Below are 12,525 nucleotides of genomic sequence, written 5' to 3'. Positions count from 1 at the left end.
AAAAAAGGAGTGAAAGCACATAGAAAGCTTCCATTGCTTCAACGCTTTAGTCATCATCAAAGTGTCTTTTATTTTTTGTGCATTAAAATGCAAGAAAATCAAGTGTTTGCAGCTTCTTCAACGGGAGGATTTGATGATTTTACATCTTTTTTGTGGACAAAACCAATGAATGCAGTTCTGTATAAAACTACCTGGATCTATATGACAATAAAAAGAAAAAGATAATCCCTCCAGGCGGTCCCGACCCAGACGGAAACGTACCCCGGCATCCTCTTCATCCGCACCAAGGTCTTGATCATCAGGGCCGAGATGTTCCTCCACTTGGGAACAACGTGCCGGGCTCTCACCTTCCAGTCCGCTGAGCTCGCCAACACAGAGAATAAATATGTTTATACGTGTCGCTCTGCAAGAAATTAAAAATGTGCTCTGAGATGAAGTGATGACCTCCGTGTTTTTTAAAAAAAAACCGGTACCTGAATACGTCGGGGCTTCCGGTCCGACCGCCAGAATCGGCCGGCTCTCGTCCCGGCCGCTCTCGAAGGACAGGCTGTTCCCCAGCGGCCCCCCCGGGGGGCTGGACCCCGGCTTGGAGCCCACCTGGTCCGACGTCTCGCACAGCTGCAGGAAGGCGTGCTCCAGGGTCTGCAGAAGGTCACGCGGGGTCAACACACGCGTGCTTCTATTCTCGCTTAATTTAAACTCTTTTTTTAAACTTTAACTTTTGTTTTTATTTGTTTGTTTGTTTTTAATAACTTTTTTTTTTGTGCAGCTTGAGAAGAAAAGCTCCAGTGGCGCAGTTTCACCTACAAGAGTTTCAGTCCCTACAAACACAGACGGGTCAACATGGGATATTTAGGCCATGACAACCAAAGACAAGTATTTAGACTTCTTTTTGGGCTCTTATCCGGCTATAAAAACGTCTTAAACCGCATTAAACCGCATTAAACTGCTTTAAAATGCATCATACATTCTCCTGACGCAGTTCTTTCACTTCTTCTGATGCAGGAGGAAACATCACATCTTTTATTAGATGTTCTAACATTATGTTCTAATTTCAGACGAGCTGATATCTCCGTTCTGATATTATCAGTCTTCCTCTTTGACACCTGTAGTGTGAAACTGGATATAAAGCTATAAAGTTCATTATGAACACGCTCCCTGTCCTGAGTAGCAGCACCCTTGGGTGCTCGTGGCTTCGACGAGGACTCACTGTTGCATTGTGCTGCTTCATGACGGCGTCTGGAGGTCCTTCAGCCAGCAAGCGCCCGTTCCTCATGAGGCCCACCTGGAGGAACGGGGAGGAGGACGTTGGTTGGGTTATACTTCCATATTTATTTATGGATAACACACATTTCATCCTCTGAATTAGAAGAGATGCAAAACCAAAATAGAATGGGACATGAACAAAAAACACACAGTAAAGGCAACTACATCTAGTCATTTATATCCACAAGATTAGTCCAACAACACTCAGATTATTGTATTATTATAATAATAATAATAATAATATTTTGATATTTATATGAGCACAAAGTGCCAGGTGAGGAAAGCCCCCATTTTTCACAAAAAAGGGAGTAGAGCTAGTAATCATTTTTCTCAGTCCTTATTATTGTACATGAGAGAAATATATATATATTTTAATATAATCCCAGGAGAAAGCAAACTACACCTTTAAAAAACTTTAAATAAATAAATCCACAGCCCAAAGTCACAAAGGACTTAATAGTCAAAGTCGATTAGTGGCGAAACAATAACTGGGTTTATGGACTGGATTCAGACACACTGTGAACAATGTGGGTCTAGAGGCTCATTGTGTGTGTTAAGCCCCAGTGTTCAGCAAGTGTGTGTGTGTGTGTGTGTGTGTGTGTGTCTGTGTGTTCAGCCCCAGTGTTCAACAAGTGTGTGTGTGTGTGTTCAGCCCCAGTGTTCAACAAGTGTGTGTGTGTGTGTTAAGCCCCAGTGTTCAACAAGTGTGTGTGTGTGTGTGTGTGTGTCTGTGTGTTCAGCCCCAGTGTTCAACAAGTGTGTGTGTGTGTGTTCAGCCCCAGTGTTCAACAAGTGTGTGTGTGTGTGTGTGTTAAGCCCCAGTGTTCAGCAAGTGTGTGTGTGTGTGTATGTGTTAAGCCCCAGTGTTCAGCAAGTGTGTGTGTGTGTGTGTGTGTGTTAAGCCCCAGTGTTCAGCAAGTGTGTGTGTGTGTGTGTGTGTTAAGCCCCAGTGTTCAGCAAGTGTGTGTGTGTGTGTATGTGTTAAGCCCCAGTGTTCAGCAAGTGTGTGTGTGTGTGTGTGTTAAGCCCCAGTGTTCAGCAAGTGTGTGTGTGTGTGTGTGTGTTAAGCCCCAGTGTTCAGCAAGTGTGTGTGTGTGTGTGTTCAGCCCCAGTGTTCAACAAGTGTGTGTGTGTGTGTTAAGCCCCAGTGTTCAACAAGTGTGTGTGTGTGTGTGTGTTCAGCCCCAGTGTTCAACAAGTGTGTGTGTGCGTGTGTGTGTGTGTGTTAAGCCCCAGTGTTCAACAAGTGTGTGTGTGTGTGTGTGTGTGTCTGTGTGTTCAGCCCCAGTGTTCAACAAGTGTGTGTGTGTGTGTTCAGCCCCAGTGTTCAACAAGTGTGTGTGTGTGTGTGTGTTCAGCCCCAGTGTTCAACAAGTGTGTGTGTGTGTGTGTGTTCAGCCCCAGTGTTCAACAAGTGTGTGTGTGTGTGTGTGTTCAGCCCCAGTGTTCAACAAGTGTGTGTGTGTGTGTGTTCAGCCCCAGTGTTCAACAAGTGTGTGTGTGTGTGTGTGTTCAGCCCCAGTGTTCAACAAGTGTGTGTGTGTGTGTGTGTTCAGCCCCAGTGTTCAACAAGCAATCCAACTTAAGCATTACTTAGAATTAAACTAATAATAATAATAGTGAGAAAAAAAATTCCGTCCTGTTAAAACCAATAAAGAATAAATCCATTTGAAAAGTCGGCGCAGTGCAGATATATCAATGCACTCATTGTTCTCCTGTTTGTGTGGATTATTGTGTGTGTGTGTGCGCGTGCGTGTGCGTGTGTGTGTGCGTGCGTGCGTGCACTCTCACCACGTTGGCTTGCCTGGCCTCCTCGATGTAGTGCGTGGTGATGATGACGGACACTTTCCCCGTCTTCACGATCTCCACCAGGTGCTGCCAGATTCTAGAGAGGAGGAGGAAACAAAAGATCTGCGGCTGCAGCATCATCAGAGAAGATTATATTTATTTATATTTACACGAGTTAGAGACGTGCACGTCGTTAGAGGAGAACAGGTATTTTACAACATTAGACACACTGTGCTGCATATTCTTCTGCTTTCTGAATAGTTTAATATAGTTTAATAGTTTGGAAAACAATCAGGTGAAGAGCAGACAAATTAATTACCAGGAAAGCCATATGGACTCCTGTCGCTAGTAAAGGTGATATATTGATATAAAAAGCTGTTGTTATTGATAATTTTCATTTCCTTGTTTTTAGGGACACGTTACAGTCGTGATAAGATGTTACGACCTCATTGAAACCGCCGCAAACTCGCTTTTTATTTTATTTTCCCAGTCAATAAAGTGAAAAGTCGCCTGCTTCAGATCCTGCTGATTGCCGTCTTGTCTGTCAATCATTACTTTGAGAGTCAAAAGATGACGTGAACATTTTAAAAATAGAATAAAAACAAATTGTGAGGAAGCCTCAGGACATAATAATCCAGACAACAATCACTCGTGTAAATTTAGATTCATGTTTAACGGGTCTTTTGATGTGTTCACTACTTCAGCTGCGTTTCGTTGCGCAACACCGACAGTAAATAAACGTTTTGGACGAAGACGTTTTGCATACTTCGCCCTGAGGACGGGGTCCACTCCCACGGTCGGCTCGTCCAGGATCAGCAGCTCGGGGTTCTGCAGCAGAGCCGCGCCGAGAGACACCCGTCGCTTCTGCCCGCCGCTGTGAACAGGAAACGGAGAGGGGTCAAAGGTCAACCGAGGCGGAGGGGACGGTAGACCTTATAACCTTATTAAATCGATATTGGTATGTTTTAATGTTTCACACGTCAGCTGGTCGATCCTACAGTAAAGATACAAGACAGCTCGACAGGTGAGGACGCACGCGGTGTTGTTTTCATACCAGGAATGTCTGTCATGTGATGTCGCAACAGTTTCAACAAGCGGTGAGTCACAGGATCGTCTTTCCAAACCCAAACACACCTTTTCACAGCGGGTCCTCCTCGGCGTCATTAGTTATCCGCTCTGGGACGCGACGTAAGTAGTACATGAAGGGTCTTTGTGACGAATCTGACACAATACAATTTAAATATATTTTTTTATTTATTATCCGAGGAACAATAATCAGCGTCTCTGGTCACCGCCCTGATTCGTCACTAAAAATAAATAAATAAATAAATATATACATATATTTCTTTTTATATATATATATATATATATATATTTTAATATATATATTTATTTTATATATATATATATATTTTATATATATATATATATATTTATTTTATATATATATATATATTTCTTATATATATATATATATATATATATATGAAATTTTTTTTTCTTTTTTTATATATATATATATATATTTTATATACAATATGCTGGGACAACATTCCAAGATAATCTTTGTTGTTCCAGTCACATAAAGACTAAATAAAGACATTCTTTCAAAAAATAACTTTAAAGCTGAGACATAAATATTTGGTGAAATGCCAAATATTCTATTTTTAATTAGTACCGCTTGATCGTTTTCCTTTTATGGCTTTTGTTCTGTGAAACTGAGGATACAACAACGGGAGAAACCGTCTCTGTGGAGATTTTGAACGTTGAGCTTTGAGCAGGAAGCAGAAAACGAGCCTCTGCAGATATCAGCATTTTGTTTTGGTGGGACAATAATCACAAACTGCCAAGCAGCGCTTTATTTTGGTAAAAGAGTTACAAGACAAGTCACTTATTTTCTATTATTGAAGTAAAACGTTTGTTTATTTAGTTATTGTGGTGTCTATTGAAATCCTTAATGGAGATTTTAATTTTGTGACAAATGAGGCGGGTTTGAAACCATCAATCAAATGTGATGCAAACATAACAGTGTTTCCATGGTGATTATATAATATAAATGGGACACTGTCTCTTTATGTACTTTTGCTTGTGTTTTACAGTTTTTTAGCCACTGGGTTTGAAACCTGTGTGTGTGTGTGTGTGTGTGTGTGTGTGTGTGTGTGCACGGTAATTTAGGGGATTCAGGTGTCAAAGTCCACGAGCGACTGCAGACTCACGTCATAAACCGGCTGTATTTGGGGATGTATTGCATTGTATTAACTCCCAAACCTGAATCTGTTTGTGTTTTACAAAAAAAATAACGAGCCCTTTATTTTTTCAATAAAATAACTTCTGTACATCATTCAGGGGATAGAAGTTTTATTTTAGTATCTCCAAACTGTCCAACGTTCACCTGCAGCAAGCGGCTTCAGGTGTTTCTCCAAAGAAACAACGAGCTCTTCTGCCTTTTTTAAACTTCCTTCTCCTCCACGCTGGCTGTTTGTTTTCTTACCTGAGATTTCGGACCAGGCTGTGCTTCTGAGGTAGGTCCAGGAAGTCCACCAGGAAGTCCATGCGCGCCCGGGTTTCCTTCGCCGTCAGGCCGTGGACGCGGCCGAAGAAGGTCAGCGTGTCGCTGATGGTGAACTCGTTGTACAGCGCCAGCTCCTGTTCAACGCACAGTGAGGGTTTAGTTTTTAAAATAATTTAAATGTAAGTATATGTTTTGAGTAACAGGAAAGTGCTGTGGAGTGCTCAGTGGAAAATATCGGCTGACTGATGAAAAAAGTCGATTTGAATTGAAAAAAAACAGACTCACAATGTTTTAAAAATATGTTTTTATCAATTATTTTATTCAGATTGTTTGTTTTTCACCCCAAAAAGATTTTTTTTTTTTTTAAATTATTTTTAGATACAATGATTATGCCATTTAAAGAGATTTCAGCACATTTTCATCATCATGACTCGACAAAGGACTGAGATATATTATGTAAAATCAAAGAGTCAAAACAAGTCAATGAATTCCTCTGCATTGTGACACCTCGAGGCAAAGTTCAGACAGACGAGGAGTCACCTTTCCTCCACTCTCAGGGGGACGAAGGTGACACCGAGGGTTTCACATGGCGGAGGACTCAAGTGTGTTATCGGCCTCAACAGGTATGAAGGCTCAGTGAAGAAGAGCCTGAGCAATGAATGGCGGACTAATTGATGGTGACAGAGAGCTGCGACAAAAAAATCCTTGAATGGCTTTCTTTCATTTTCTTTTGCATTATTTAATGTATGTTTTATTTTTTTATCAAAACATTTTTTTATTTTATTTTTCAATCTGGATACTTTTTTAAATATATATAAAGATTACTTTTTATTGTTTTTTAAAATTTGTTATATATTTTTTCTTTTTATTATTAAAATATTTTGTGTCATTTTTAATTTTGTAAAACTTTTCGTGTATATATATATACATTTTTTTTTTAAAATTTAATTTCTTTTATTTTGTAATTTGTCATATTATTATTATTCTGCTCCACGAATCGCCACCTCAGCGTGGTGGAGGAGTTTGAGAGGCTCAGGGATCCTGGGAACCATGTTGTCTGGGGCATTAGCCTCTGGTAGGGTCTCCCATGGCAACAGGTCTTGGGAGAGAGCCCAGACTAAGAGCGGTTCAGAAAACCCTGACGGACTTCACCCATATCCCTGGCAGAGGCCGCTATGGATGTAAAAAAGCCCCTTTTGTGGCAAGGAACCGGGGGTGGAATGTCGCATGGGGGTCGGGAACAGTGCCCATGGACTGCAGACCGGGGTGCTGGTTCCCATTTTCAATCTGAATTAGATGCCCGAACCCTTAGAGGTTTTCCAGGCACGTCCAACTGGGAGGAGGTCCCGGGGAAGACCCAGGACACGCTGTATTTTTTTTTATCTCTATATGTGTTGTTATGTATGTATAAAGATGATTTTTTATTCATATTTTTTTATTTCGTAATGTGTTATTATTTTTTTATAATTTTTTTTTTTTTTAAAGTGTTATTACATTTATTTTTGTTATTAATTAAAAATGTTGTTTTATTATTATTTTTGTATAATTTTTAAATGTATTCATTTCATTTTTATTTACAAATATTATTTAGATTTTTTTTTTAAATTTTAAGACAAACAATAATAAAGATGTGTTGTTTACCTGCGGCATGTACCCGACCATCTTCCCCGGCACGTCGTGTCCCGGGTACGCGGGCGGCTTCCCCAACACGGAGATGTGACCCCGCGAGATTTTCAGACTTCCCACAATGCATTTCAGCAGCGTGGTCTTCCCACACCCGCTGGGCCCCAGCAGGCCGTAACTGCAACACAGAACCGTTTTACAACTAATCTGTGAGAGTTTAAGTTTGTTTATAGCTTCAAAGTGAACATTCTTCTGGTAATCTAAAACACTTTGGAGTTGACATTTTAGGTGTGTCATCTTGGGCTTTTGGGAGACGATTGATTTTAAACGATTGATGGAGAAATTAACGAACAAACTGCTTGACAATGAAAAATAAATGTTAGTTGCAGATTTATTTGTGGATTTATGAGCAGATGTTGTACAACTACGACGTCCAATCTTTGCAAATGTGGAATGAAAAGAGCAACTTTCACTTCTGTTGACGTGGAAGGAGCTCAAAGAGTTCCTCATCAGTGTTTCCAAAAGAGGAAGCAGATACTGTCAACGATACGCCCAAAAACACAAGCAGATGACTAAATAAGATTAAAAAGCCCAACAATGGAGGCAGAGCGACACAGGTTGTGTAAGTTACTGTCAAACTAAACCAAACAAGGAACCACAGTTTACTTGTTACAGCCGGAGTCACACTAATAGTTATCTTGAGTTATCTTGTGTACTGAGCTGCATTTGTGTTTTCAATTCTTGAAGAAAACTTCAAACTTCAAAAAGGAAGAAAAGGGATTCACGTCACTGAGCCGAGACTTTTCTCCACTTTTTGAGGCAACGAGAGAGAGAGAAAAAAATATTAAAAAGGTTGTCGCGTGAAATTCTGGTTGCGTTTTGCATGAAATAAATGAAATAGAAATGTGCGACTGTGGGTCAGTGGTTAGCAGGTCCGTCTTTCAACCAGGGAGGTTGGTGGTTCAATCCCCGCCCTAGTCCATGTGTCCTTGAGCAAGACACTTAACCCTGAATTGTAGCTGTGTCTACGGTGTATGAATGTAACATAATTGTAAGTCGCTTTGGATAAAAGCTTCAGCTAAATGACATGTAATGTAATGTGCATGTAATTCTGCACATTAATTCTGCATTCTGCACATTTACAACCTGTTAGAGAAGTGTGAATGCTTGTTGTCTTTTGACTTTATGTATCCCTTATTTACCCAGACTGGTTTCAGCTCAACCCAGTGTGATGACCTAGTTTTCTGACTGGGAAGAGAGGGTCTAAGTCCATTGCTTGTGCTTGTTTAGTGCCGTAAAGGGGAGAGGTGGAAGTATAAAATACAACTTATTACGTATAACGTATTAAAAGGTGGTTGTGAGGTTTAACTGGCATCTTTTTCTTCTGGTCTCTACTTACCCTGATTCTTTTATCCACTGTTATAATAATTTGTTTTAATTGACCAAAAGAAACCAGTTTAAGTCCAAGCACAAGGTGGAATAAAGACTCACATGTGTCCCTGCGGTACAGTCAGGTTGAGGCTGCTGAGGACCTTCATCTTGCCGTAGGACCGGCACACGTCTCGGCACCGGATGGCGGAGGCCTCCGGCGAGGCGGGCGCCTCCAAGTCCACCGTCATGTTCCCCACTTTGTGCTGGAAGAGAGGACGACACAATCCTCGTGACCCGTCTGCAGACTTCCCCAAATGAAGGGAAACACACGCGTGACGTTCAAGAGCTCGCGAGGGCCGACGGAGAGACATCAGAATGCACATATAGTATCATCACATATGCTCATGAGGTTATGAAGGTGAGCTGTTCATTAAGATGCATCTTTGGAGGAAAAGTAAAGAAGATATTTCTGACGCTGAACATGAAAACATTGTTTACAGGAACGAAGACAAATTTGGGGTTTTTATACGAGGAAATATCAGTCAAATAATTTCAGTTTGACAAACATTTTAAAAAATGATATTAAAACACGTTTTAGGTTGTGGAGTAAAGCGTATAAGACAACATCACTGCGGTAAAGAGACCTGAACTGTACAACGACGTTGTACACGTCCCTGTATACATAAAACGGGACTATACAAACTGCATGTTTCCCTGTCGTACGATGACAATAAATGAACCTTCTCAACACATCGGCAAACACTCCCGAGAACAGAGAGGAAGTTGCACTTTATGGGTGAGAAACCATAAATGAAAGCACGCTCGGCCTCCTGACTCACTTGTTTGTAGCTCCATCAGGTGGTTCAACAAATAAAAGATTTTCTGCAAAAAAATCTGAAATAAAATGCACAAGCATTCTTCTTTGTAAGCCAGAGAGCAGACCACGAGCACATAGGAACTAGTTTGCCCTTTGACCCGAGTCGTCCAACATGAACCTCACTTCTGGCCCTTCAGCTCTCTGATATTCATTTTGGTTTCTTTGCATCTTGTGGAGCTGCAGCAGACAAAGTATTTGGGTCGTGAAAACAATCCTTTTCCCTTCTAATCTCTAATAACAGCCTTCGCTCACGGGTTTCCCCCCAGGTCCTCCAACTAACTCCCTCCCCCTTAATCCAGCATCTCTCATTTTCCACCGAGCAGATTACAGAGTTCCTACATCTGCAGAACGTACACAAAGACAGATCCCGCCCACGTTGTCTGTCAATCGGTGGGTTGCTGGAGGTCGAGAGCCATCCGAGTCTGGAAAACACACCGACTGTAAATGCCGATTTATATATCAGAGCAAACACTCACCCTGACAGAGGCAAATATTTAAAGAAACGTGGAAAAGGACGAAGAGCAGCTGATGAAGACGAAGAGCAGCTGATGAGTGAGTCCACAGACTGACGATATATATACAAAGAACTTATGACACATCTTCACCCACTAACAGCAGAGTGGAAGAACAGGTTCAGTTCCCCGGGGTGCAGCAGGAGAACAGATGCTTTCATCTAAAGAATATCCACTGAACACACACACACACACACACACACACACACACACACACACCTCACTACAGCCTGTGACAGGTGGTTTAACTCTTCTCATTCTGCACACAAAAACAAGTTGTCCAATTCACTTGATTCCTGTCGTGAAATTATTACTTTTGAATAAAATCACGCTCTGCACAACTTGTGAATGTTGTTGACATGTTGACATGTTGACATGTGTTCCAGCTGCATGTCTCACTCCTGCAACCAGCATGTAGATGACAGCAGGTGAGTAGAGAAAACTCACGTTGCGCCTCTGCAGAGTCTCCCGATGGACACTGTCCCCTGATTGTGACCGCACAAGCTCTCTCTCTCTCTCTCTCTCTCTCTCTCTCTCTCTCTCTCTCTCTCTCTCTCTCTCTCTCTCTCTCTCTCTCTCTCTCTCTCTCTCTCCGTTGATCGGTAACGATTCCTACCTTTCGCCTGCCAAGTTGTTGCCAAGTTGCGTCACCGCCCGAGCGGAAGAAACCGGGCTCGACGGGCGCGCTCCAATCTCTCCGGATTCAAGACGCATGAAGCAGCAGCAGCAGCAGCAGCAGCGCGAGGCGAGTGAGACACAAACTGTTGAAGAATGGCCTCCGTCCTGCTATTTATAAACTGGGCCTCGGTAGCCCACATCCTGCAAACCGACCAGCTGCTGCGCTTTCGCCTCAGCGCGTCGCACAGGGCGACGTAGCGGCAGCGGCGACGCACGCGGCGCCATACCTCCTCCCCGTTACGATAAAGCTCGCCCTCCCTTCATCTCAGTGTACACTGATTATGTTGCTGCACGTCGTGCCAAAAACCCAGATAAACAGCATCACAGCGGTTGCTGTGTATGTGTGTGTGTGTGTGTGTGTGTGTGTGTGTGTGTGTTATGTGCGCGCGCGTATATGTGCCTGCAGAGTTTTCTCTCCATCTTGCTGCAGCGGCGACTGGAAATGACCTAAATGATCCAAAAAGCATCTCACCTGTTCCTCCATCTCGGTGCAGTCTGCAGGACCGGTCATCGCAGCATCCCGACCGGCAGCCTCCATGGCAGCAGGGAGGAGGAGGAGGAGGAGGAGGAGGAGGAGGAGGAGGAGGAGGAGGAGGAGGAAGAGGAGGAGGAGGAAGAGGAGGGCGGACAGGGTCTCTGCCAGGGGGGTAGACAGCAGGAGAGAGAGAAAACGAGAGGGGGGAGGGGGAGAAAGAGCGAGAGAGAGATCCTCACTTGTATGATTGAACAATAATTCTGCAGACCACGTGACCTAACCTCTCGGGGATGATGATGCCATGGTGACGAGGTTTAGCATCCTATTAAAAATGATGAATTAGCCAAATTGGTGTCATGTATTCTTATTTGATTTGTTTATAAGATAACACCCTGGAGGAGTGACTTGTAGCCTGCAGTCCCCTCATTCCTTCACAGATGTGTCGGCATGCCAGAGCTCTTGTTCGGTTGCATTTCTCCTTCCCTCCCCGAGGGTGTGAAGGTGTGGTTGACATTTCTTCTCCCATCAGAACTCTGCAAGAAAAGATTCAGGATCGATATTTATTTATTTATGATTTTATTTATTTTCACGTTTGTGAGGAAATTATTTTTCAGAGATTGTGGTGTAGTTCTTACAAACACCCACCAGGTGGAGGCACAGAACAAGAGACTCATCACTAGGCAACAAGACAAGGCTTGAGTTAGTCTGACCTGCTATACATGTGGGCTTTGACATATCAACATTAAATATCACAAATTGTTTAAATAAGCTTTACTGGCTCAAAAATAGTGAGAAGACAAGAAAAAATAGGATCCCACCTCCTCAAACAACTCTGGGCCAAACAGGAGACGTTATTTTATGGTAAAACGTGTAAAACACAGCTTTTAAAACGCTGACTTGTATACAATAATTATATATTATATAATTCAGAGCGCATCTATTGCCTCCACACGGCTCTCAACATGGCGACGGTGGAGGCTAGAAGCTAACGATGCTAACAGCGAACCACCACAGGCCACGACGGGTTACTCCGCTTTATCTTTACTTTTCTAATCAGTATTTTCTGCTATATTAATACTCTGGATCCATTTTTAGCAAGAAACCAAAAAACCCAAACCAAACGTACACGTTTTTTATTTTTTTTAAATCCCTATGATGTCAAATGTTAAATGAGTCTAGAGGGATGAAAGAAGATATAATCTCCTGATGTGACTTTGTTATGCAATTGAACGTATTACATAAATTGTTTTTTTTTGGATCAATGGAACACGACTCTGATTCAGCTTGTAATGTCTTTAAATGTCCACAGAGGGGCAGAATGCACCAATAAACTATACACAGCATTAAATAAATAATAAATATAAATAACAAGAGAGGGAGAGGGAGAGAGAGAGGGATGTTTGCATGCATGCAGGATACAAAG

At 42.2% G+C, this 12,525-nt stretch overlaps 1 protein-coding gene across 6 annotated transcripts in view; it reads right to left on the bottom strand.

Annotated features, from left to right (window-relative positions):
• abch1 (ATP-binding cassette, sub-family H, member 1) overlaps nucleotides 1-11,479 on the bottom strand; it is a 20,882-nt gene extending 9,403 nt beyond the window's left edge. The window contains exons 1-9 of one of the 6 annotated variants that reach the window (XM_034551585.1): nucleotides 11,100-11,479; nucleotides 8,681-8,823; nucleotides 7,208-7,367; nucleotides 5,546-5,700; nucleotides 3,821-3,928; nucleotides 3,058-3,151; nucleotides 1,211-1,285; nucleotides 474-642; nucleotides 262-358 (exon numbers count right to left, since the gene is read on the bottom strand). In XM_034551585.1, the coding sequence (XP_034407476.1) occupies nucleotides 262-358; nucleotides 474-642; nucleotides 1,211-1,285; nucleotides 3,058-3,151; nucleotides 3,821-3,928; nucleotides 5,546-5,700; nucleotides 7,208-7,367; nucleotides 8,681-8,823; nucleotides 11,100-11,165 (1,067 nt within the window). In that variant the 5' untranslated portion in view covers nucleotides 11,166-11,479. Of the gene's footprint in view, nucleotides 1-261; nucleotides 359-473; nucleotides 643-1,210; nucleotides 1,286-3,057; nucleotides 3,152-3,820; nucleotides 3,929-5,545; nucleotides 5,701-7,207; nucleotides 7,368-8,680; nucleotides 9,290-9,913; nucleotides 9,978-10,565; nucleotides 10,776-11,099 lie in introns of those variants that run through there. The other 5 variants (XM_034551587.1, XM_034551588.1, XM_034551589.1 and 2 more) reach the window with 5 other exon arrangements.
• Nucleotides 11,480-12,525: the final 1,046 nt, after the last annotated feature.

Source organism: Cyclopterus lumpus, chromosome 15, assembly GCF_009769545.1.
Source record: "Cyclopterus lumpus isolate fCycLum1 chromosome 15, fCycLum1.pri, whole genome shotgun sequence".
Classification (NCBI taxonomy): domain Eukaryota; kingdom Metazoa; phylum Chordata; class Actinopteri; order Perciformes; family Cyclopteridae; genus Cyclopterus; species Cyclopterus lumpus.
The sequence above is the reverse complement of the archived record's forward strand: the minus strand, read 5'-3'. Positions and strand labels throughout refer to the sequence as shown.